We start from the raw sequence: 25,494 nt of genomic DNA, 5'->3' as shown, positions 1-25,494 counted from the left end.
GTGCTTTTAAAAATGGCTGCTCTGCTCTATTGATGATAAATCTTGACCCAAGCTTTGGAGGAACTCTGGTGACCTCGATGGGCAGCGGAAGAGTCCCCAGCATCCAGGCATTTGGGATTCCACCACAATTCTTCATAAGTGACATGCTCTAATTTTCCTGAGAATGAACTCCTCTGCTAAAATCATTCAGGCTTATTTTCGTGGAAAGAATCATAACCTGTGATTTCTTGAATGAAAATTTATCTACTTTAAATAACTTGTCCAATGTTACACATACTTAAAAAAAAACCACACACTGAACGAAGAATTAAAAATAAAGATTAGCCAAAATCTGAAGCTGGACTCAAAGCAGAGCGCTCAGGAGATGCTGTAGGGCCGGATGGACCGTGGGAGCCCCAGCCCTCCCCAGAAATCCAGGTGGGGGCCTCAGATCTCCTGACCTGAAGACTGTGGCCGCACGAGCACCCGGCAGGTATGGCTCAGAACAGGTAAGCCCGTGTGTCTTGGAGCTTGCAAAGGTACTCCGCAGTGTCCTTGCCCAGATTTGGGGATGAAGCCTGGAGTCAAGGGACAGACAAGTGGGACCCAGAGGTGACGGGCTTTGCCGTCTCAGAGGGAGCTACTTTTCCAAGGCGTTCCCTTTCAAACAGCGTGCTCTAATTTTCCTGAGAATAAACTCACCCGCTAAAACCATTCAGCCTCATTTTAGCTAAGAGGCAAGTGACAACGGATCACTGCCTTTTAGGGTTTTGCGAAAATGTGTGCTTTTCCTGAGAAAAGGCAGAGCCGCACATAAATACGTTCGATTGAATTCTGCCACTAATGAGTCTCAACACACAGTTTTCACTTCACCAAAAGCACTGAGCGTGCTCTTCCAGCAGTGGAGGGGTGCAGGGGAGGGGGCGCGGGCAGCTCCTGGGAGGCGGGACCTTCAGGTGCTGTGGTTAGGGAGTTCCTCCACCCGCTGAGAGGCTGTTGATCTTATAAAATGCACGGGAGTCATTCCTCGCCTCAAGGCTCTGGAGGGTCTCACAGCCTCGTTCTCGCTTGGCACTCGGGAAAGAGGAAAAACCAGGCAGAAAACACGAACCTGCAGGGTGTTCACAAGGAGCCGCAGGTGCCTCCATTTCAAACAGGGGCCTGCCCATTAATAGCTGTCTCCTACTCGCCATGAAAAGATGGAATAACCTAAATCCTGTTGACTTTTAAATTTAAGGGGTGGTCTCTATGCATTTCCTGAAACCCTAAGTGAGGAGATGCTGAGGACTTAGGTAAGACGCCGTAATTATCATTTTCTCTAAAGGGAAAGAGACAGCCTGGACGTTTTTTTTATCAAATAAAAGCCCCCAGCATCCAGGCATTTGGAATTCGACCATAATTCTTGAAAATCGACTGGTGTGGAACAATGGAAGCATTCTTTCTCAGGAAGAAGAGCTCACACGGTGTATGCACACGCTTCTCCCCTTCCTCCTGTTTAATCACAATTACATTGCCCCGGAGACAGTGTAAGAAAATAAGCTTTCAACTAACTTCTGTTCATTCATAAACAGCCAATTCAAGAAAAATAAGTATCCCTATTCCAAAGAATTTGCTATTTGTTAAAAGAACTTGGTTGAGAGTCTTGACACTAACTCAAAATAAAAAGTACTTTGCCAAATTTAGAATGCAATCAATTGACATCAAGCAACTTTATCTTAAAAAAGAAAAACTCAAAATTACAGGAGTTTCCCATTTATTTTGATTTCCAGGAAGCAGCGCTGTTTGCACAGGTGCGAGGAGGCCAGGTGTGAGGAAGGTGGGGGAAGGGAAGGGCGCAGGAAGCATCCTTGTGGACACCAAGTAGCTCAGGCGTTAGAGAACCAGTCAGACAGACTCCATGGGTCAAGTCACGGTCTATGGTTCTTCTTAATAAATTACTAGGTTTGGGCCAGAAGAAAAGATTAAAACAAAATTAAACCACTTATGAACCAGGTAAAAACATTCTTCAAATCTTAACATGTATAAAATTTCTCCTTGTAATATTGATTAAACACTTCTCTTTCTATGTGAGGTAATACACGGTGTGAGGTTATACACGGTGTGAGGAAACACTGAGGAAATTTGTCTCTGAAATATGTAAATCTGTAGCAGTAAGATTTGCAAGCCAGGTGCAGTGGCTCACACCTGTACTCCCAGAGCTGTGGGAGGTCAAGGCGGGAGGATCTGCTCAGCCTGGGCCAAACAGTGAGACTGTCTCTATTGGGGGAAGGAAATTACCAGGTGTGGTGTGTACACCCATGGACCCAGCTGCTTGGGAGGCTGAAGTGGGAGGATCACCTGAACCCGGAGGTTGCAGTGAGCTATGACTGCGCAGCAATGCACTCCAGCCTGGGCAATGGAGTGAGAACTTGTCTCAAAAAAAAAAAAAAAAAGATTCTCAAAAGCAGGCACTTTCTAAATAAGAGGCCAAGAGAAAAGAGATGGTGTCCACATGTTTGCCTCCTCTTGGTGGGAGGTGCACACAGGAAGAAATGACATTGAACGAAAGACAGGGCAGCGCCGGCGACAAGACCCACTAGCTTGCACAATTCTGGACCTAGTTGGGGGCAGGTGGGAGAGTGGTTCAGACTCAGGCTTGTTTGAAAGAGTCATTTCTCCGTTTTAAAGCCTGGACTGGCTCAGGCTTCTGAAAACAGGGTCCTACTCTTTTAGAACAGAGAACCCGAACCTATGATGCAAATATGGAAATTATGTTTTGGAGCCTGCACTCCGAAACTGACATGCTAAAGGCAGACATGACCAGCCACGGGACAGTTTTTCCAGAGACAGACCTTTCATTCACTCATTCACCCAGCATCTGAGTCGCACCACTTTGTATTTTAAAAACACTTAACGTCGGTATTTGGTCTTTGCCTTCTTGTTCTCAGTCTTTAAGAACAAAGCCTCGTGTTTCCAGTTCAAAAGTCCAACTTAGCTTCAAGCAAACATATTAAGTAATTATTAAGTGCCCCCTCTCTGTAAAAGGCGTTCCACCTGCCTCCAGGGGGATGGAATGTCGAAGAAGGGCCTGCCTTTGTGAAGCTGAAAATCCAGAGGGCAGAAACGCAAATCCACAAATGATGACCGCACTGCATGAGGAGGAACGCCCGAGCGGCTCAGAGGGAAGATGGGCCAACCCGATTTGGGGGGATATCCACGGTTTCCTAAAAGATGGTCTAAGGCAGAGGTCCCCAGCCCTGCATTCATCTGCATTCACAGCCACTCCCCGTCGCTCACTTGACCCCCTGAACTCCGCCTCCCATCAGATCAGCAGCCACATTAGATTCTCATAGGAGCACAAACCCTACTGTGAACATTCTCATAGGAGCGCAAACCCTACTGTGAGCTGCACATGTGAGGAATCTGGGCTGCAGGCTCCTCATGAGAATCTCATGCCTGATGACCTGTCACTGTCTCCCATCACCCTGAGACGGGACCTTCTAGTTGCTGGAAAACAAGCTCAGGGCTCCCACTGGTTCTACGTGATGGTGAGTTCTAGAATTATTTCATTATATATCACAACGTAATAATAGAAATAAAGTGCACAATAAATGTAACGCACTTGAATCATCCGAATCCACCGCCCTCCTGCCGGTTCATGGAAAAACTGTCTTCCATGAAATCAGTTCCTCACGCCAAAAAGGTTGGGACCGCTGATCGAAGGAACCCAGAGAAACTGGGTGAGCAGCCACGTGAGCTGGCATCAGGGCAATCCGCAGACGTCGATGCTTCGAGGCCGACAGTGGGAAGAAACTGGTAAGGGTGACACTGAAAGCAGACCTCTTGTGTCCTCGCGGTGGCCAGTGCCTCTCAAATCAATGCGCTGGCATCCCTTGAGGACCTGGGGAGACCAGGGTTCAAATAGAAAACAGGAAGTGCTGGGCTCCTCCCTCCAGCAGAGGGTTCTGAGGAGTGTGGTCTCCTCGCCATGACACAGACGAGGCCATGGGCAAACTCCACACAGGATCGTGCCAATTTTGTGGTGTGGTTTTTCTGTCCTCCCTGATGAACTAGACAGAGTCACAGCACTCACAATGCTCGCCGTGAGAGCCTTAGCACTGGATTCAGGCCTCTGCGGGACACTGAGCTGGCATCAGGTCCTGGCACCACCGCGTGGTGTCGCTGGGCTCTCCAGCAGCAAGGACAGTTTAGGCTGGTCTGTATTTTTCCACCTTTGCAATCTCTGAGACTCAGTTTGCTAATCTGTAAAATGAGAGTAAGAGTGCTTTGTCGCCTCTGAGGTAGCTGCAAGGATAAAATAACAAGCTCTTCCATGGTGGATGAGTACCATGAAGAAAACCACCATGCGGGGAAGGCACTTACTTCCCAGCCTCAGCACAGCCCTGCTGACCGAGGTGCCTCTCGGGAGCACGAAGACTCACCAGGAGGAGCTCACCATGGAGATGTGATGTGAGCGCTCTCTGCTCATTTAAACATAAGCCAGGTGGCCAGGCCCGGTGGCTCACACCTGTAATCCCAGTACTTTGGGAGGCCGAGGCAGGCAGATCACCTGAGGGGAGGAGTTCGAGACCAGCCTGGCCAACATGGTGAAACTTCATCTCTACTAAAAATACAAAATTAGCTGGGCGTGGTGTCACATGCCTGTAATCACAGCTACATTGGAGGCTGAGGCAGGAGAATCGCTTCAACCCAAGAGGTGGAGATTTCGGTGAGCAGAGATTGGGTCACTGCACTCCAGCCTGGGCAAGAGAACAAGACTCCGTCTCAAAAAAATAAAACTAAAATTTTAAAAGCGAGGTGTGAATCAGAGGCACTGGGCACGGCTTTTCAAAGGCAGCTTGTCCTAGCGAGTTTCTGAGCCTGAGTGAAGTCACGGAGTCAGGAAAGCGCCGATCATGTCAGTCCCGGCAGCATTCCCGACCCCTTCTGCCTTTCTGTTCTGTTTATTGGGTTCCCATAGGAACTTAGACATCAACAGCAAGGCACTGAATGAGATGAATCTGTTTTAAGCTGCATGACTAGATTACAGCTAAAAACCCAATACTCAGAAGGTGACTGTGGGCAGGGGCAGGGCACAGAGGGCCATCGGGCTGGCCAGGCTCTGTGGTTGAAGGGAACGCGCTGACCTCAGCGAGGGCAGAAGAGCAAAGTGAGCAGGGACGTGCACGGAGCCACGCAAGCTCCGGTCTCTTCATTTGCCACGTGGAGGTGATGCCTGTTTCACAAGATGACTGTGGAAACAAAACGTGACCGTGCATGAGAAAGTGATTGCAAAAGATAGGAAGATGTTATTTGCAAGAAGCCTCTGGAGCAGAGGTCCTGCTTATCTGCCGTTGGAGTGAGCATAGGGCATGTTTGCCGTTTCAAGTCTGCTGTGTGAGCACTAAAGGGTCCTCCTGCTCTGACTGTTCTCAAGGAGAAAATGAGGAGTGCGTGGTAAAAAGGGAGCTGAATCAGAGGTTCGAGAAGAGAGAGAAGGTTTCTCTAGGAAGCTGGGGAAAGATGGAGGCAGATGAAGGGGAGAGAGCGGGGGCTCAGCAGTGCAGCAGGGCTGCCGGAGCGAGGTGTCTGGAGCCAGCGGGAAGACCTGAGGGGTGCAGGCAGACCTGGCCGGGGCAAGGCAGCCCCTCTTAGGATCCCATCATGCTGCCTTTGCTGTTTGTTCGTTGAACCTAGAACTTTCTATAAGTGCATTTACCAACGTCTTACTGCCTTTTGGTCCCCGACTCAGCTTTTCCTAGAGCTCTTGCTTCCATCCTCCTCCCACCTCACGACCCGCACGGTGGGCTTCAGCTTCCTGGCCCCGCAGCCGAGGACGGACGATTCCCCGACAATTCTCCGCTGTGCTTCTGGCTCTGCAACTCTCTTCTCCTTTTCCAAAACATGCATTTCCTATTTCTTTCCCTTCCCTGCCTTCACATCAATGTTAATTCAATGATGAAATGGACATTTTTGGTCCTCATTAGTAATTTCTGGAGATAAGAAATCTTTTAGGTTATTCATGGTTCCCGATCTAGGTTTACTGGAGATTCAGTAGAACTCTGTTATTCTAAAATTCTTCCTAGTAAGATATGACGAGGGAGGATGGTGTTGCCTTAATGCAAGAATTATCTGTGGTAACAATGACAAAAACTACCCTTAGCATTTAGCCAGGATCCGGGTCAGAGGCACTTGGAGGCACGAGGAAGATTCCACAAGTCCCTGTGAAATAGTGTAACACAGCTGAACGTCCCCCCTCGTAAGCAATGCCTGCTCCATCGGAGGGTCTTGCCATGCTTTCAGTCACTTAAAAGTGTTTCCAGAAGGGTCCTGCAGCCTCAGACACTGTCCGCACTGCTTTACCACAAAAGTCCTGGCCTTTTATCCAGGGTCCCAGTGAGAATCAAGATGCCCTCGTTGAATGTGAAGCACCTATGTGCGTCCTCAGCCGCCGCTGGGAAGCAGTACCTGTGTGGGCACGGAATGCACGGATGTGGACTCTCAGGGCTCCTGAGCCCATGGGCGGTGCTTCCCTCAGGGGTAGAGACGCTTGTGCACCCACGTGGCCTCGGAGTCCAGCAGGGTCTGGCGAGCACTATGCCTCCGTGAAGTTAGCTGTCTTTGGAGTCACATTCCCATAGCCACCAAGGGTCCCTACAGAATCCCCAGGGCAAGAAGCAGGACCGGGAAAAGGTGTTTGAGAAATTCAGTGCAGGAACGGGGGGCATGACCACACCAAGACCCCGGAACACCTCTGAGAGGGACCCACGTGTGAACGCCGTCCCTCTGCCCGAGTCAACGGGAGGCCCGCGAACACCGAGTACGGAAAACCCTCTAGCACTCAGCGTCCCTGCTCCGCCTTCTTCAGTCTCCTTCTCTCCAGCTCAACCCTCTTCGGACCTCATCTCCTTTTTTTTTTTTTTTTGAGACAGAGTTTTACTCTGTCATCCAGGCTGGAGTGCAGTGGTGTGATCTCAGCTCACTGCAACCTCCACTTCCTGGGTTTAAGTGATTCTCCTGCCTCAGTCTCCTGAGTTGCTGGGACTACAGATGCCACCACACCCAGCCAATTTTTATATTTTTGGATAGAAGCAGGGTTTTGCAATGTTGCCCAGGCTGGTCTCGAACTCCTGAGCTCAGGGGATCCACCTGCCTTAGCCTCCCAAGTGCTGGGATTACAGGTGTAAGCCATGCACCCTGCGTGGACTTCATCTCTGTGAGCCTCTTTCCCTGATCATAGCCTGGGCCCGGCACTGTTCTAAACACTTCACAGCTCTAGTCCCTGTAACTTAACAACCTTCTGCATTAAATGCTGTCATTAGTCCCACTGTGCTGATGGGGATGGAAACACAGTGATTAAGTGACTTGCTCCTCCCTGGCTGCAGTGCTGGTTAGGGTGGGACCCCAGAGCCCAGCCTGTACCACAGTCCCTCCTGGTTCTTGTTAAAAACTGAAATGTGTAGATCCTCAAAGGCTCCCACTGGAAAATCACATGATAACTCGATGTAAAGGAGTAGTTTCCAATTAACGTAAAAATATGCTCAGTAGGAATACCTACACTTACTTCCTTCACATGCAGAAGACAATTTAAACTTGGGAGGTGACACACGCCTGGAATTCTCTGCTGTAGGCACATCGGAAAAAAACAGACCTGACTTCTCGCCTGAAGGTCTGACTCCTCGCTGGCCCATCGGCCGCACACTTCATCGCTCACGTACAGCTCCTCCGCCTCTGGACTGCAGCTCACAAAAGATCAGATAAACTCTGCCCTTTACTGAGAGCAAAAGCAAATAGGCTACCTGAAGAGTGACTGCCCAGTGACAAGATTGCAGAGGTTAAATGGAGAATAAAGGACAAATCACCCTCAAAGTAAGTACAAAGCCCGGGTTGGACTGCGCTTCCCAAATGCCCAGCTGTGCCCGGAACCGCAGTGGTTCTCAGGGGCGGCGTGCGGCACCGTCACCCGGGCAGTGGACTTCCGTCTACACCACCAGGGACCCTGACTCTGTAGGGCTGGGGGAACCCAGGGATTTCACGTGTAATAGCCACGCAGTGGGCCCGACCATCCTCACGAATCACGCTCCCAAAGGGCGTGTGGCTCTCTGACCACTCAGCCGGCAGCAGGGAGGGTGATCAGAAAAAGAGCCGCTCCTGCCATTCCAAAGACACACACAACCCCAGTGACCCGGCCGCTTTGATTTAAGAAGTAGCTGTTTTTACTGCAGGGTGTAATTCACAAATTCCCTGATAGCCTCGACATTCTCTGGGACAGCTCAGCCACCCGACGGACAGCCACTCTTCCCTCTCTGTCCTTCCTCTCCCTGGAATAATGAACGCATTTGCTGATGAAATGACATTTTTCAAAGGCATTCAGCCAGAGCTTCTTTTCTGAGGCTGTTGCTCATTTCAAACCATTTAGAGCAAATTACACTAAAATACATGTTAGCGAATATGAGAGCAACCTGGAGAGCCAGGGGCTGCATCCAAACGCCGAGATACCAGATAATTTGTTTCTCAGCCAAACCTCAGTGGAGACTGTGATTCGGTGAAATCATTTCCACTGAGAGGCATAACTAAAGGATTTAAAATAGGAAACAGAAAGCCAGATCCTTGCTGGAGACAATGTGTCCAGGAGGCAGCTCACAGATCACCTGCCCTCCGCTCACGCAGGTGAAGAGCGACTGCTCCCTTGTGAAAGGAATGGCGGCAGCCGCGCAGTCCTAGGGGTTAAAATGTGACAGAATGGCCCATCGTGTAAAGGTCGGGGGCCTCTGATCTCTGCATAAAGTCCAGGGAGCGTCCAGCTCTGTGTCTCCATCTAAAGGCAGCGAGACCTCATTTTATTCTAAATGTCACCCGTGTCCCTTCAGCAGCCCCCATCATCACAGTTCTGACTGTGTCCATTTATTTTGCTTTGTGGGGGGTAGAATGTGGATATAGGGGAGGTTTCAAAATGAAGACTGTTTAGCTGCTAATTCAGGACCATGACTGAATGTCCCGAAAACCAAGTTTGCTCCCGTTTCATCTGAGCAGGGTTCCCGACAAGACCATGGGCTCTTCACTGGGATTTGTCCCATGAACCTGCGAGAGAATGAACATTCCCGGGACAGGCCTCGCTCCCACTCAGGACTCCTGGGAACCTGCTTCCCCCATCACTGAGGGATCTGCAGGCCCATTGCCCGGGTGGGCAGGAGTGTCCCTGGAGGAGAGAGGGCACTCAAGACCCCGCCTCCATCCACATTCACTGCCACGTGCCACGAAGGCCACCGAGACCTGTGCAAGGAAGGGTGAGTTCTTTCCTCTGTCATAAAAGAGCCAGATGCCCTTTGCCCACACCTGGGGGCAGGTGCAGAGGCTGTCCCTTTGGGAAGGGATGCTGTCAGGGCTGGAGGCTGAGTGGAGCTGCTCACAGGGTCACCCGTGAACACACAAATATGGCAGCCCAGGCACCTCATCTGACCATGAGGAGCTGAGGCTCCTCGCCATCACCCGGCTCCTCTGCAAGGGAAGGAGGCCTGGGCCCCTGCCATCCATTCCAACAGGACCCTTAACCACAGGGGCCAGGACTGGGCCTTCTTCCCCAGGATGGCAGCCCCACAGCTGTCACAGCTTCTCACTCACAGACTTTGAGAGGAAGGGCCGAGGCCTGGCCACAGAGGCCCCCCGTAGCCCTCTGCCCAGCCTTCCCCATGCCTGGAGGAGAGACAGTGTGGCTCTGGCCGGGATCCTGTTCCCCTCTCACCGTGGGTCTCACATTCAGATTCTTTGAATTTCCGACAGCCTTGGTTTACACTACGATAGCCCAGGCATGCAATCCTTCCAAGAGAATTCTCCCCGAAACGCCCCCCACCCCATGCGGAAGGACCCCCATGCTCAAGTACACAGTGCAGTCTCGGAGATGGGCAGGGGAGGGCTCCGGAGGCCGCGGGTGGGGTGGGGGGCTGGGGGGGCCCTGGCCGCTGCCTCCTGCAGTCCTTCGTCTGACACCTCTCAGGCCGCAGCCCCATCCAGGTGCCGGGGGGCCAAGGAAGCAACGTCTCAGACCGAAAGGAGCTCTCGGGACAGAGCTCGAGGGCTGGGTCGGCAGGCAAAGGGCCCATCTGCAATCACCGTCACCTCCGAGCATGGGCAGGGCTTCCTCCAGGAGCCAGGGTCCAACACACAAACCGTCAGCCGTGTGAAGCTATTCACCTTGAACTCAGCCAACATGAAGTAAAATCCGCCTGACCCAGTCACTCATTTGGTGCGTGTTCAGTTCTCACGGCCTCCTGTGCCGGCGGCTGCTGTCTGGGAAAAGGCAGTTCGTGCATCATCGCCATCGCTGCAGACGGCACTTCCAGACAGGGCTCTGGAAACCGGGATTGCAGGGCAAGGACTGCCCACCCTGGCTCCCCAGGCCCCAGCGTTTTCCTCAAAATGCCCAAGAAACAAACCGTTGCAACAAGACGAATAAAAATAAGCTTCCTGGCTCCGTGACCAATCGACCAAATGTAAATGCCAGGCAGAGTCACTTAACAAAAGGGCCTTGAAATTCACACTTCCAATCACAGAGAAAATAGAGACACTAATTATAGGAGGACGAGAAGCTTGGAGACGTGTGGAGGGAATACAGAGGATTTCGAGGGGCTGCAAAGGTATTTTAGACATTAACAGAAAGGAGTGGGAGGCGGTGGGAGAGGAAATGCAGGCAGGGCACCCACAGGCTTTGAGGCCTGAGCTCCCAGCTCCGCCTGGACCTGACCACTCATCAGGGAAGAGGCCAAGGTGGGCAGGGCGAGCTGCGTGAGTGGGTGAAGACACCGCGGTGAGCCGCGCAGGTGAGTGAAGCCACCATGGGCAGCCATGCAGGTGGGTGGAGCTCCCAGGGTGAACCCCACAGGTGAGTGAGGCTGCCAGGGGGAACGCAGGTGGGTGGAGCTCCCAGGGTGAACCCTACAAGTGGGTGAGGCTGCCAGGGGGAACGCAGCTGGGTGGAGCTCCCAGGGTGAACCCTACAGATGGGTGAGGCTGCCAGAGGGAACACAAGTAGGTTGAGCTTCCAGGGTGAACCCCACAGTGGGGTGAACTTGTCACAGAACCTCACAGGTGAGTGAAGCCGTGGTCTAGCAGAACCCTGTGACCCGGGCCATGCCTGTGTCCTGCGGCCAGCAGGGGCAGGCAGCATGGGAGTGGCAGGCATAGGCCTGAGGGGTTTGGCCAGGCTCGCTGCGGGTTTCAGGAAGGTGCCAGGGGCAGGCCCTGGAGGATGCAGGAGTGAGGGGAGGGGTGAGGCTGAGTGAGGTGAGCGCACCCTGGAGTTCTCCAGAAACTTCAGGCAGAGGGAGGCCTCAGCAGGACAGTCGCACCACAGCCCTCCCAGGCCAGCTGTGCTTAGACCAGGCTGTGATTCCATTCCAGCACCTGGGGGCAAAGCAGTGCCCAGCCTTCCCAGCCACCTCCCTGGTCCTTCAGCTGCTGGGATGAGGCTGCTCCAGCCCAGGGTTCACTCCCTGCCTTTTGGGAAAGAATCGCAAAACCCCAATATGAGAAGAACTACATTCCTCACTGATAGAAGGAGAGCTGCTTTTCCCAATTCACATCTCCTCCAAGCCTCAGGCCTCCCGAGAAACCAGCATCACTCTAAGCAGAGTAAGTTAAGAGGTACTGCCCACTCATTCTCAACGCACCTACGAAGTGATCCCCCGTCCTGCTGACTGTGAAAATGTGTAGAAGAAATGCTTTCTGTGTGTGCTCATTTATCCAAAGAGATTCTGATGGGCATTTAACCCTAGTAAAGTGCTTCAACTAAAGTCAAGAAAAAGTCTATCTAGGTATTAAATTCAGAAAAACAGGAGAGGGAAGAAGAGAGGCCAAGTACCCACTCCTCTCACTAAGTTGCTGGTTGAGTTCGCATCAGGCGCCTGTCTGCTGAAACCTAAAAGGACCAGATTATCACGTGCCTGCCCCACCAATGAGCTACCTGGGCCAGGCCAAATCCTTCGCCAGGTCGTGAAGAATGTTGCACTGAGAATGTGTAGAAGGACAACTGCTCTTAGTAACATCTGGAATAAGCATCTCATGCACGCGCCGAGAGTCAGACAATATGGTGGGAATAAGGTCAAACCAAGGAAACAGGGAGGGTTACGATGGAAACAGACACCGCGCTGATCTGGGATCGTTCCAGCGGCGTCGGAGCGGTCCCACACTCAGAATATATCTTAAGGTTACCAAACGCACTGAGGAAAAGTGGCTGCCACATAGAATCTAATTTTGTTTTCTGAAGAGCAAGTCCTTTGGAAGTTATTCTTGGCAGACACTGAAGAACCAATTAAAATGAAAACGCTAGAGATGGTTAAAAACTCCATATGTCTGATGACATAAATACTCAGATGAAGCTGATTTTCTTGGCTCTCTGTAATTTAACTGAGAATAGAAAAACTAGGATTTGTACAGTTTTTTGAAAAATAAAATCATGTCTGCAAAGTCAACCTGTGTGTCAAAAGCTAATTTTAAATTCCCCAGGATTTAATATCCATAAAATGTTGATGTTAATAAATCAAATTAATATAAAAGTTGCAATACTTATGAGCCGGCCAGGTCTTATCACAGTGGTTTCCATTCTGAAGATATCTTGACCTTTGTACTTTGAACATCATTTCTTTTTTTTTTTTTGAGATGGAGTTTCGCTCTTGTTACCCAGGCTGGAGTGCAACGGCGCGATCTCGACTCACTGCAACCTCCGCCTCCTGGGTTCAGGCAATTCTCCTGCCCTCAGCCTCCTGAGTAGCTGGGATTACAGGCACGCGCCACCACGCCCAGCTTATTTTTGTATTTTTAGTAGAGACGGGGTTTCACCATGTTGACCACGATGGTCTCGATCTCTTGACCTCGTGATCCACCCGCCTCGGCCTCCCAAAGTGCTGGGACTACAGGCGTGAGCCACCGCACCCGGGCTGAACATCATTTTCTACACAGGAACGTCTTCCTTTGTCTGGAAACTCGTCAGTTACTGTGCCGTCTGTACATCTTTCGCAAAGCATTTGCCTTCATCGCCATGCAAAGCTACAGGAGATCTTGTGCAAGGTAAGACTATGAGGTCACGGGAGTCGAGGTTTGAAGAAATCTCTACAAATGCTCATCAATGTTCCTGTCAGTTCTTTAACGGGATCGCTTTGGAGCCCAGGTGCAGTGGCTCACACTGGTAATCCCAGCACTTTGGGAGCCAAGTCGGGTCGATCACCTGAGGTCAGGAGTTCAAGACCAGCCTGACCAATACGGTGAAACCCCATCTCTACTAAAAATGGAAAAATTGGCTGTCGCATGGTGGCATGCGCCTGTAATCCCAGCTACTAGGGATGCTAAGACAGGAGAATTGTTTGAACCTGGGAGGAGGAGGTTTCAGTGAGCTGAGATCACACCACTGCACTCCAGCCTGGGCTACAGGGCAAGACCCTGTCTGAAAAAAAAAAAAAAAAAGATTACTGATCACTTTTGAGCATATATAAATATTCCAACAATGTAATCTTCACTGGAATTTATGAAGTCTTCCAGCTACCTACACGATGTATGAAGAGCTCAAGGGAAGTCAGCCGTATGACGCTACGGGTGACGCTGAAACGCAGGTCCCATGTGATCCCAGCACCTACAGCACGAGGAAATGAAGGCACCTCCTTACTGTATAGATGGCAACAGGAAAGCCAGAGAAACACCATGTGTTGCCCAGAGTGACACGTGATTTTGTGGCGGTGGGAGGGCATCAGGACAGGTATGTGCCTCTGGTCACCGTCCACATAGCGTCCTGTGACAGCGTTCTCTGAAAACTGTCATCAGCCTCGTAGGTCACGTCATCTTGAGACGGAAAGAAAAGTCTATTTAGAGATCCCTGACTCACACTGCAGTGATTTTCGTTTAATCTCGTGGTAATAACTATGGAATTCATAACAGAGCTCATGTGTACATTTTCTGCCACATTTCTTCACCCCAGCACTGGACTGAGTTGGTGGTTTTGAGTGATACCTGTGAGTGTAACTTTGTCACATGAAGACTGGTCAGATTTGACCGACCCATTGTGGTGTGAATGTGTCCCTTAGCCTAGCGCTAGTGAGCTGAGAGGACATGGGCTGTGGAACAGGAGATGCATGTTTTGTGGATTAAACATGAGCACCGCACGTGTGTGTGCCTGTCTCTGAGAGGATAGGGCAGCCACGGGTATTCTCCTGTGCTTGGCAAATTGAAACCTCCATTTTAAATGCAACTGACTTTTCTAATTTAGATAGGCAAGTCCTGTATTTTTGCTTTCAAGAGGAAATTACCCTTCAGATACAACCTGTAATTTCTCTTCCACAAATAAAAAATTGGGGAGACTAATTTTTTTGAATTAAGCCCACTCGTAATGCCGGATTCGACCAGTAAGACTGGGCCATGATCAGAGGAATTCAGTATTGGGAGACTTCCTTCTAAAGTGAGAAAATGAAGTTTATCAAAAAGAACAATGGGGGATAATGTGTGGGTGGCCCGAGAACGGTTAAAAATAATACTTCAGTGTACTTAGCACTACCTAGGCTTAGTCCAGAGAGAAGTTAAGACGTTGAAAAGCACTGCTCAGTCTCCACGGGCTTGAGAATTTCTGCAGTCACGTTTCCCATTTAATTTTAACTTACAATACAGCAGGCAGACAGTTAAGTAAACTCAAATGCCCCTTCTGTATCTGTGTCTGATAAGATTAGACGCATTCCCACAGCTCGTGCCGATATTTTAGAGGAGCAAATTAATGTGTTGGTTTAAACTTTTGTTAAATATTTTATTGTTATTCGCAATAATGTTTTTGATCTTTAAAGATAGACAGGAAGCTCTGGTTGACTGGTGGGAGTTGCCCACGAGAGCTTAGGGCCGAATTGACCCCAAATACGTGCTTTAAAAGATGCTGCATGGGTGACATGAGCACAAGACTCGGAAACCAACAGCCCTCACTTCCCGCTGCCAGAAGCCTCTCGGACTGTCGTGGGCCCAGCAGCCTCCTTTCCGAGCTCTTCCCGTGACTCTCATCCCACGATTCGGATGTCATGGAAACTAACATTTTTGCATTATCTTAGCATCCAACATTTCACAGGCCAGAGTCAACCTGTGACTGTAATAAAAATCATTGGTTTCTGTTCAGCATCATGTGTCTCTCGCCTCCTCATAATTCAAGTTCTCCAGCATCCACAAGGCGGGGATCAAAAACACTGCATTAGTCAGGTGCATGACAGCAAGGCTGGTGTGAGCAGTATTTGCAGCGATTTGTGCAAGATGATGTGGAAATATTACCCGCTGTCAGGAATGACCTCTCCAGAGTCCTACAGGACCACCGTTAATGAGAGAAGCCAGCGTTCCCCCACCGGCTGCCCTGCCGTGTTTCAAGTCATGCAGGGGCACACTGAGGAGCAACAGAGGGCTCACCTCCACCTGCTGCCCCACTCGGTGCTGAGCAGGAATCCAAATCCCAAATGCAGCCTCAGCCCAGACTCAGCCACTGTGAGCATGTGGTCAGGATGGAGGGTGACAGAAGACGTCCCAAGAAGTGCCAGGCTCCTCCAGGGAGTCCCAACCCCTGGCATCACACCAGGGGGCAGTGACCTGCTGTCTCAAAATGCCCAGTTAACCACAAGACACTTTTAAAATCTCAATTCTACCCCCAAATCCACTTATAAACGTAGGGGCTTCCATGGAGTGATTTCTAAGATCCCACCAAGCCTGCATCCTGAAGCCTCACTCAGCCCACTGCTTTGCTTCCAAGTTGCTGCTGTGACCTTGAAGACGGGTGGGCATGGAGGCCATCGAGGGGTGAGTGAGAGTCATCTGCTCAGCGAAAGCTCCCCTCTGTAGCCCACTCTGTGTGACATGCCTTGTATGTGACACGCCTTGAGATGCAGGAAGATATCTCGACCTTCAAGAGAAGGATGATTGCCGGAGCACCTCTGTCTTCCTCCCTGATGTATTCCACCCTAAAACCCAGTGTGACACAAGTGGGCCCAGATGATTCGATTGAGAACCGGGTCCTGACCTCTGCCTCCTGCAAAAACGTCCAGCAGTCTAGGACCCACACCCCCTCCCACCCACTGTGCCCTGGCTTCTGCACATGGACGCACCCTGCAGACAGCCAGGAGTGGGGACCGGCCGGAGGCTGGTGCTCCTCACAGCCTCAGGAGGTGCTTGTGCCTGTGACACCCATTCTCGCAGCCGCAGCCTCCAGAACTGAGTTTCTGTCTGAGCCACCCAGCCTGGGTATGATGTCACACAGCCCAGCAAAGTCATAACACTGGCACCCTCTTGAGAAGAGAAAACAGATGGGCACAGAGGGAAGAGAGGGAAGACAATGAGGAGACACAGGGGAAGTGGCCACAGGAGCAGAGAGCTGCGTCTGCAAGCCAAGGAACGCCAAGGAGGGCCGGAGACACCAGGAGCCGGAGACCAGGGGATGTGACCCAGAGTGCAGGCGGCCATCACCCAGCTTCTGGACTGCTGGCCTCCTGAACTCAGAAAGCCTAAGCGTCTATTGTTTTAAGCACCATGTGTACTGCCGTGAGAAGGCAGCCCTAGAACGATTGCAGATGTACTGGCTTTCTCTGTAACAGAAAAAAACGCAGTAAAATACTGCACACGTCATCCATCGCCCTCCTCAAACATTACTCCAGAAATCACCATTACTAATAAACTATGACGTGACATAGAATTCCCCAATCAGAATGATTGTAACATTTTACTGCTTTACATATAAAATATGCATGTAAATTGCCAATAAATACTTAAAAGGAGAACTACATCGATGTACAGATTGTGTGCCATGTGTATGTTTCTTAATCAAAAGGTCATTTTTGGCCGGGCATAGTAGTTTACATCTGTAATCCCAGCACTTTGGGAGGCCACAGTGGGTGGATCACCTGAGGTCAGAAGTTCGAGACCAGCCTGGCCAACATGATGCAGCCCTGTCTCTACTGAAAATAGAAAAATTAGCCAGGCATGGTGGTGGGTGCCTGCAATCCCAGTTACTTGGGAGGCTGAGGCAGAAGAATCGCTTGAACCCGGGAAGTGGAGGTTTCAGTGAGCGGAGATCCCACAACTACACTCCTACCTGGGCAACAGAGCAAGAATCATCTCAAAACAAAAAAAAAGTAATTTTAAATCAAGTCAATATTTAATTATTTCCCACATATGATAATTTCCGGTGCATGAAATAGCTCAATAAAACTCAAATGCACCACACAGGAGCAATTCCCAAACACCATTGGCACAGTATCTCACACACTCTGAAGTAAAGACTGCTTTGCCCATCACCCTGATGAGTAACCCACTGGGTTGACTAATGCAAAAGCCAAAATTCATTCCTCTCCATTATGAGTTCATTTAAGTTGGACCTTTCCCCATCTGCAGCTGAGATCAGAACACTGAGGAAACTAGAATTTTGAGGTGTAGTTTTGCCTGGGAAAAAGACTTGTCTGCAATGAGAAACGAGAACCAGGGAGAGGCGTGCATGCCGAGACAGCAGCCGGGCAGCAGAGAGGCTGGAGAGGAGCCAGAGGCCAGCGAGGGCCGCGTCACGTGATTCCCGTGTTCTCTGCAGTTCCCGGGCCCACACATCAGGACACCGAAACGTTGCAAAGGCCCTCCTAATGAGTGAGGGGACGGGCTATGTCCCTCCGCACGCTGCTCGGCCCTGGGCCTAAGATGATGAATGCTTTGGTTTATGATTTTCTTCCAAGAAGTGGCAACCCTATGGAAGCCGAGGGCTTACCCTGGACTTTTACTTGGTAATAAAAAGTTAGAAGACATGGATTTGGATAGCAGAGCGTTGGAACCAAGAATATTTTTTTTGTAAAATGCTGTAGAACCACAATAGAATATGAACAAACAGAATAAGCCGGATAGGTTTTCATATCATCAGCCTCCAAAACACTGTTAGTGATCTGCTGGGGAACCGTGGTCTGTCTGGATGTGCTCACAGCCAGTGCTGGCTCTGGGAAGGGAGCCATAGGAGCCAACTCCAGATTACAGTGATAAAGAGCAGCTCGTCTAAAAATACGGCAGATCAAACTTCCAATCTCTGCTCGTGGCTCGTTACACACTTTTGGGAAGAAGTAGCAAAGAGAAGGCATGATGCCGTTTTCTTGACTTGTACTTTTCCCTCTCCTGTGCTCACTGGCACGAGGAAGTGTGTGGGTCCTGTACACATGACGGACGCAAAGCTTCCACTAAGCGGTGCAGAGTGTGCAGAGAAGGAAGCGGTGTGACTACCACATCTCCAAGGCTGATGGCTGGATAGAGCGCTGCCTTGGAATCTGGACATCCAGCATTTTCCTTCCCTGTTCTGCCACTCGATTTTGTATCTGGTGATCTGGGGGACAATATTACGTACGTGTGCAACTCCTTTACTCACTCATGTTTGTTCAGTCGACATTTTTTTTTTTTTTGAGACGGAGTTTCGCTCTTGTTACCCAGGCTGGAGTGCAATGGCGCATCTCGGCTCACCGCAAACCTCCGTCTCCTGGGTTCAGGCAATTCTCCTGCCTCAGCCTCCTGAGTAGCTGAGATTACAGGCATGCACCACCATGCTCAGCTAATTTTTGTATTTTTAGTAGAGACGGGGTTTCACCATGTTGACCGGGATGGTCTCGATCTCTTGACCTCGTGATCCACCCGCCTCAGCCTCCCACAGTGCTGGGATTACAGGCTTGAGCCACCATGCCCAGCCTGTTCAGTCGACATTAAGTGAGCCAGAAACCATGCTGAGCCAGGGACACTAAGACAAACATTCCCCACACTAAGAAATAAGATTAATCATTGTGAAACCACACAACGTGAAAGGCACACATCAGTGCAAAGGAGAAGCAGAAGAGGAGCTGCATAGCCCTTGCCCTATTTCGCATCATTTTCTGTGACTCAGTTAAATGTTTGGAATTGCTTGTAAGATTACAAAATACATCTATTATGCAGAATACTTTTGAATTTGATGAAGTTACAGGACCCTAAGGGAGACTTTAGAAATTTATTACTGGCTGGGCACGGTGGTTCACGCCTGTAATCCCAGCACTTTGGGAGGTTGAGGTGGGCGGATCACAAGGTCAAGAGATAGAGACCATGGTGAAATGCCGTCTCTACTAAAAAATACAAAAATTAGCTGGGCGTGGTGGCGCACACCCGTGGTCCCAGCTACTAGGGAGCCTGAGGCAGGAGAATTGCCTGACCCAGGAGGTCCCAGCTACTAGGGAGGCTGAGGCGGAGGTTGCAGTTAGCCGAGATTGCACCATTGCACTCCAGCCTGGTATCTGGCAACAGAGTAAGACTCTGTCTCAAAAAAAAAAAAAAAGAAATGTATTACTAATCCATGCATGTTGAGATACAATTCACCTATCATACAATTCATTCAAATTGTACAATTCAATGTTTTAAGTTTATTCACAGAGTCCTACGATGCTGTTAACACAATATGATAATATGTTTATCATCTCCCCCCATATAAAACACAGCTATTAGCGGTCACGACCCCTATCTCCACACAGCCTCCTCTGCCTCCGTGAATGATTAATCAGCTTTCTTCTCCTGCAGAGTTGCCTATTCTGAGTATTTTATAGAGACTCATGTGACATGAAGTCTTTCGTGACTGACTGCTTCCAGCATACTGTTGAGTATAATGTTTTAAGGTTCATGCCGGTGTGTGTATCAACACCTTGTTCCTTTTTAATGGTCAAATAACATTCCATTGTGTGAAAAGACCACATGTTCCTTATGAATATTCATCAGCCAGTGAATGAATAAAAGGTGGAATAAGGTTGATTCCACCTTTTGGCTGCTATGGATAACGTCGCTGTGAACATTTGGGTACGTGTGTTTTTGAAGACTTCTGCTTTCAATTCTGGGATACGCCTAGGAAGGAACCCCTGGTTCATAAGAGGACTCTCTGATTAAACTTCAGAAAACTGTTTTCCAAAGCAATTGCACAATTTTACATTTCTCTCAGAACTACACGAGGGTTTTTCCATATTCCTGTCAGTCCGTGCTATTTTCTGACTTTTAAATTCTAGTGGGTTTGAAATGCTGTTCCACTGTTTTTTTTTCCCCAATTATTTATATTATGATAAAATACATGTAACACAAACTTTACCTTCTTAACTACTTTTAGCTGCATACTTAAATGATACTAAACACATTCGTCGTGTTATGTAACCATCACCACCATCTGCCCCAGAACCACTTCCAACATGTACAACGCAACCTCTGTCCCCACCAAAACCTCCCATTTCCCCTTCCCCGGCCCCGGGCTACCAGACTCTCCTCTGTCTGTGACTCTGCTGACTCTAGGGAGCTTCTGTGAGTGGAATCACAGCGTTTGCCTCTTTGGGACTGGCTTCTATCACCTGCCTCATGTCCTCCAGGTTCATCCATGTTGCAGCCTGTGTCCAAATCATTTTCCTTCATTTTAAACTGGAATAATATGACCTTTCATGTATATACCACATTTCGTTTATCTATTGACCTGATGGTGGCCCCTTAGGTTACTTCCGTGTTTTAATTATTGTAAATAATGCTGCTATAAAGATGGGCATACAAATATCTCTTTGAGAACCTGCTTTCAGCTCTACTGGGTACATAATCAGAAGTGGAATTGCTGGATCAAAAGATCAAACGTATTTTTAATTTTCTGAGAGACAACCGTACTGCTTCCCACAGCAGCCTTACCATTGTACATCACCACCGAGACTGCACAAAGCTTCCAGTTTCTCCATGTCCCTGCTAACATTTGTTATTTTCTGTTTTTAAAATAGTAGCTGTTGTAATGGGTGTGACTTGGCATCTCATGGTAGCTTTTCTGTGCATTTCTATAATGATTACCAATGCTGAGCATGTTTTCATGTCCTTAGTGGCTATTTGTATATCTTTTATAAAAAATGTGCATTCAAATCCTTTGCATAAGTTAAAAATCAGGTCTTTTCTTTAATTTGTTAAATTTTAAGAGTTCTATATAGATCCTGGATGTTAATCCCTTCTCAGATATATGAATTGCAAATGATTTTCTCTCATTCCATGGATGCCTTCGGACTCTGTGGATAGTGTCTTTTGATCCACACATTTTTGAATCTTTTATAAAGTCCAATTTGCATAATTTTTCTTTTGTCGCCTGTGCCTTTGACATAAGAAATCATTGTCAAGTCCAGTGGGCTTAGGCTGTTGTTCTACGCTTCATTCTAAGAGTTGTACAGTTTGGGGTCTTACCTTTATTTAGGTCATTAATCCATTTTGAGTTAATTTTTGTAGCTGATGTCAAACGAGGGTCCAACATCATTCTTTTGAGTGTAGATATCCAGTTTTCTCATGCCGTTTGTTGAAAAGACAGTCCTCTTTCTAGCGAATGGCCTTGAAACTCTTGTCAAAAACCATTTGGCCATACACGTGCGATTATTTCTGGGCTCTCGATTCTATTCTGTTGATCTATACATCTGCCTTTATTCCAGTATCATACCGTTTGACTACAGTGGCTTTGTAATAAGGTTTGAAATCACAAAGTGTGACTACTCAGTTTTGTTCTTTTTAAAAATTATTTTGGCTAGTCAGGGACCCTTGACATTCCACATGAATTTTAGGATGGATTTTGCTCTTCATGCAGAAAAGTGTTTCTGGAATTTTGATAGATTTATTAAGCTAAATCTGTAGGTCTCTTTGGGTAGCACTGACGTCTTAACAATACCAATACTTAACAGTACTAATACTGATCCATGAACACGGGATGTGTTACCAGCTGTTGATGTCTTTAACGTCTCTTGGCAATGTTCTGTAATTTTTGTTGTACAAATCTGTCACATTGTTTGTTTATTCCAAAGCATTTTACTTTTTAATATTAATATTATTATTTATTATTATTATTTTTTTTTGAGACGGAGTTTCACTCTTGTTACCCAGGCTGGAGTGCAATGGCGTGATCTCAGCTCACCGCAACCTCCGCCTCCTGGGTTCAGGCAATTCTCCTGCCTCAGCCTCCTGAGTAGCTGGGATTACAGGCACGCGCCACCATGCCCAGCTAATTTTTTGTATTTTTAGTAGAGACGGGGTTTCACCATGTTGACCAGGATGGTCTCAATCTCTTGACCTCGTGATCCACCCGCTTTGGCCTCCCAAAGTGCTGGGATTACAGGCGTGAGCCACCGCGCCCGGCCCTTTAATATTATTTTGAACACAACTGTTTTTGTCATTTCCTTTTCTGAGGATCCGTTGTTACTGTACAGAAATGCAATTGATTTTTGTGTTGTGATTCTTTATCCTGCTACTTTTCTGAATTTATTTATTGGTTCTAACAAGTTTTGTGTGTGTGTATGTGTGTGTACAGAATTAACAATTTTTAACGCATAAAATCACACCATTTGAACATAATTTTACTTCTTCCTTTCCAATGTGCATGTCTTCCCTTCCAATATGTGTCTCTTTCTTGCCTGATTGTTGTAGCTAGAACTCTCAGTAATATGTTAAATAGAAGTGGTGAAAGCAGGCATCCTTGCCCTACTCCTGATCTTACAGAAATAACTTGTGGTCTTCCACCACTGAATGGAGTGTTTGCAATGTTTTTTCCATAGATGGCTTTTACGACGTTGCGGTCGTTTCCTTCCAGTCTGAGTTTATTGAGCTTTTAGTCATAGAAGTGCGTTAAACTTTCTCAAGAGCTTTCTTCATCTACTGAGATCATGTTTTTACCCCGTTCATTCTATTACAGTGATGTGCTACACTGATCGATTTCTACATACTGATTCCCCCTTGCATTCCAGGGGTAAATCCTACCTGATCATGGTGTATATTTCTTTTAATATCCTGCTGAATTCAGTTTGCTAGCATTTTTTTTTTAAGATTGGCATCAGTGTTCATAAGGGATATTGGCCTCTAGTTGTCTTTTCTTAGAGTGTCTTTGTCTGGCACTGGAATCCGAATAATGCTGGCCTCATAGAAAGTGTTAGAAAGGCTTCCATCTTCTTAAATCTTTCAAGAAGGATTAGCATTCATTTTTTAATGTTTGATAGAATTCACCAGCGAAGACATTAGGCACATAGCTTTTCTCTGTCCAGAGATTTCTGATCACTGGCTCAATCGCGTTATTAGACACACGTTTACTTAGATTTTTTTCATTATTTAGTGGTAGGTTTCATTTTTCAGGAATTTGTTTTAACTAGATCATCCTATGTTATTAGCATATAATTATTCTTAGTAATCTCTGATAATCCATTTTTATTTCTGTAGAGTTGGTGGTATAGTTCCCACTTTTATTTCTTTCTTTTTCCTAGGAAAACCACTTTTATTTTTTATTTTAGTAATTTGAATCTCTTTTTTTCTTAGTCCTTGTAGCTGAAATGTTAATCAATTTTACTGATCTTTTCAAAGAACCAATTGTCGGTTTCACCGTTTTTTGCTTTTCTCTTATTTTTTAAAGGATACAATAGCTACATGTTTTTTCCCTTACAACTAGTTTTACTGCATTTCCTAAGTTTTTGGTTACTTACTTTTGGTTATTTTTGGCATGGAATATCTTTTTCCATTCTTTCCTTTCAAGCTATTTTTGTCTTTGAACACAAGTTCCATAAGATTTAAAACAAGTCTCTTGTAGACCTCATATAGTTAAATGTTTTATCCATTCTGTCAGTCTTTGTTTTTTAATTGGAGAGATTAACCTATTTACATTTAAAGCAATTTCTGATAAAAGGGATGCACTTTGAGCATTTTGCTATTTATTTCTTACACATAACAATGTTGTCCCTCGTTTCCTGCAAGTCCTGACTTGTTTTGCGATTAGTTAACTACTTTTAGTGACAAATTTAAGTTCCTTTCTCATCCTTTTATATATACTCTATAGCTGTTTGTTTTTGTTACCATGAGGATGATATTTTACACCCTACAATAAAAATATTGTTTTTAAATTTAGACCTCCTTAACTTCGATAACATACAAAAACTCTGTTCTTTTAGCAGTTCTGTTCCTACCTTTCAATTGCTGTTTTAGAAAATCACATCTTCATACATTGTGTACACCGAAGCATTAAGTAATAATTCCTTTAAGTGTATTAGTCTCAAATTATGTAGAAGAAAATGTAGAGTTTTGAACTATAGCACAATGATACATCTTTATAACTGACAAGGGTTTACTTTCGCTGAGAGCCTCATTTCTTCACACAGCTCTGAGTTACTATTTAGTGTCCTTTATTTTATCCTGCAGGAGCCCCTTTAGCATTTCTTACAGGGAAGGTCTGGTTGTAAGAAACTTCCTCAGCTTTTTTCTGGGAATATCTTAATTTTCGAACTATTCCTTACTTTTGAAGAATAGCTTTGCTGGAAATAGGGTTCTTGGTTAACAGTGTGATTGTTCTGTTTTTCTTTTTCCTTTTAGCACTCTGAATATATCAATCCACTTCTTTCTGGCCTCCAAAGTTTCTGAGGAAAAATCTGCTATTAACCTAACTGAGGCTCCTTGTATGTGAGAGCTACTTCTCTCCTGCTGCTTTCAAAATTCTCTCTCTTTGTCTTTTCAAAGTTTAGTTGTAGTGTCTCCGTGTGACTTTCTTTTAGTTTATCTTTCTTAAAGTACATTTAGCTTCTTGGATATTTACATTCACATCTTTTTTTTTGAGATGGAGTCTCGCTCTTGTTACCCAGGCTGGAGTGCAATGGCGCGATCTCGGCTCACTGCAACCTCCGCCTCCTGGGTTCAGGCAATTCTCCTGCCTCAGCCTCCTGAGTAGCTGGGATTACAGGCATGCGCCACCATGCCCAGCTAATTTTTTGTATTTTCAGTAGAGACGGGGTTTCACCATGTTGACCAGGATGGTCTCGATCTCTTGACCTCGTGATCCACCCGCCTCGGCCTCCCAAAGTGCTGGGATTACAGGCTTGAGCCACCGCGCCCGGCCAATATTCACATCTTTTATCAAATTTGGGGAAGTTTTCAGTTATCATTTTTTCAAGCATTCTCTCGCCTCTTACTCTTTCACCTCTACTTCCGGTACGCTCATACTGTGTATGTTGGTCCACTTGATGCTGTCCCACAGGTTCCTTAGTCTCTATTGCCTTTTCTTCCATTAAAAAAAAAAAAAATTGATTTCTCAGACTCAATGATTTCCATTTTCCTGTCTTTATTTATATTTATTTTGGATGGAATCCTGCTCTGTCACCAGACTGGAGTGCAGTGGTGTGATCTTGGCTCACTGCAACTTCCGCCTCCCAGGTTAAAGCAATTCTTCTGCCTCAGCCTCTCAAGTAGCTGGGACTACAGGCACATGTCACCATGCCTGGCTAATTTTTTGTGTTTTAGTAGAGATGGGGTTTTATCATATTGGCCAGGATGGTCTCCATTTTCTGACCTTGTGATCCACCTATCTCGGCCTCCCAAAGTGCTGGGATTACAGGACTGAGCCTCTGTGCCTGGCCCCAGTTTCCTGTCTTTAAGTTTGCTGATTCTTTCTTCCATCTGCTCAAATGTGACGCTGAATCTCTCTAGAAATTTTTAACATTTCAGTTATTTTACTTTTCAGCTTCAGAATGTTTTTGATTTATT

At 47.3% G+C, this 25,494-nt stretch overlaps 1 protein-coding gene across 4 annotated transcripts in view; it reads right to left on the bottom strand.

Moving 5' to 3' along the window:
• SMOC2 (SPARC related modular calcium binding 2) overlaps positions 1-25,494 on the bottom strand; it is a 206,304-nt gene that overhangs the window by 138,449 nt on the left and 42,361 nt on the right. For 2 of the 4 annotated variants that reach the window (XM_035297217.3, XM_078370874.1), the window contains exon 1: positions 10,150-10,380. The exons of the other annotated variants lie outside the window; for them this stretch is intronic. In XM_035297217.3, coding sequence (XP_035153108.1) covers positions 10,150-10,167 — 18 coding nt within the window. In that variant the 5' untranslated portion in view covers positions 10,168-10,380. Of the gene's footprint in view, positions 1-10,149; positions 10,381-25,494 lie in introns of those variants that run through there. 4 annotated transcript variants of the gene reach the window in all.

The sequence above is a fragment of the Callithrix jacchus genome, chromosome 4, assembly GCF_049354715.1.
Source record: "Callithrix jacchus isolate 240 chromosome 4, calJac240_pri, whole genome shotgun sequence".
Taxonomy (NCBI): domain Eukaryota; kingdom Metazoa; phylum Chordata; class Mammalia; order Primates; family Cebidae; genus Callithrix; species Callithrix jacchus.
This window is presented reverse-complemented; position numbering and strand designations above follow the sequence as displayed.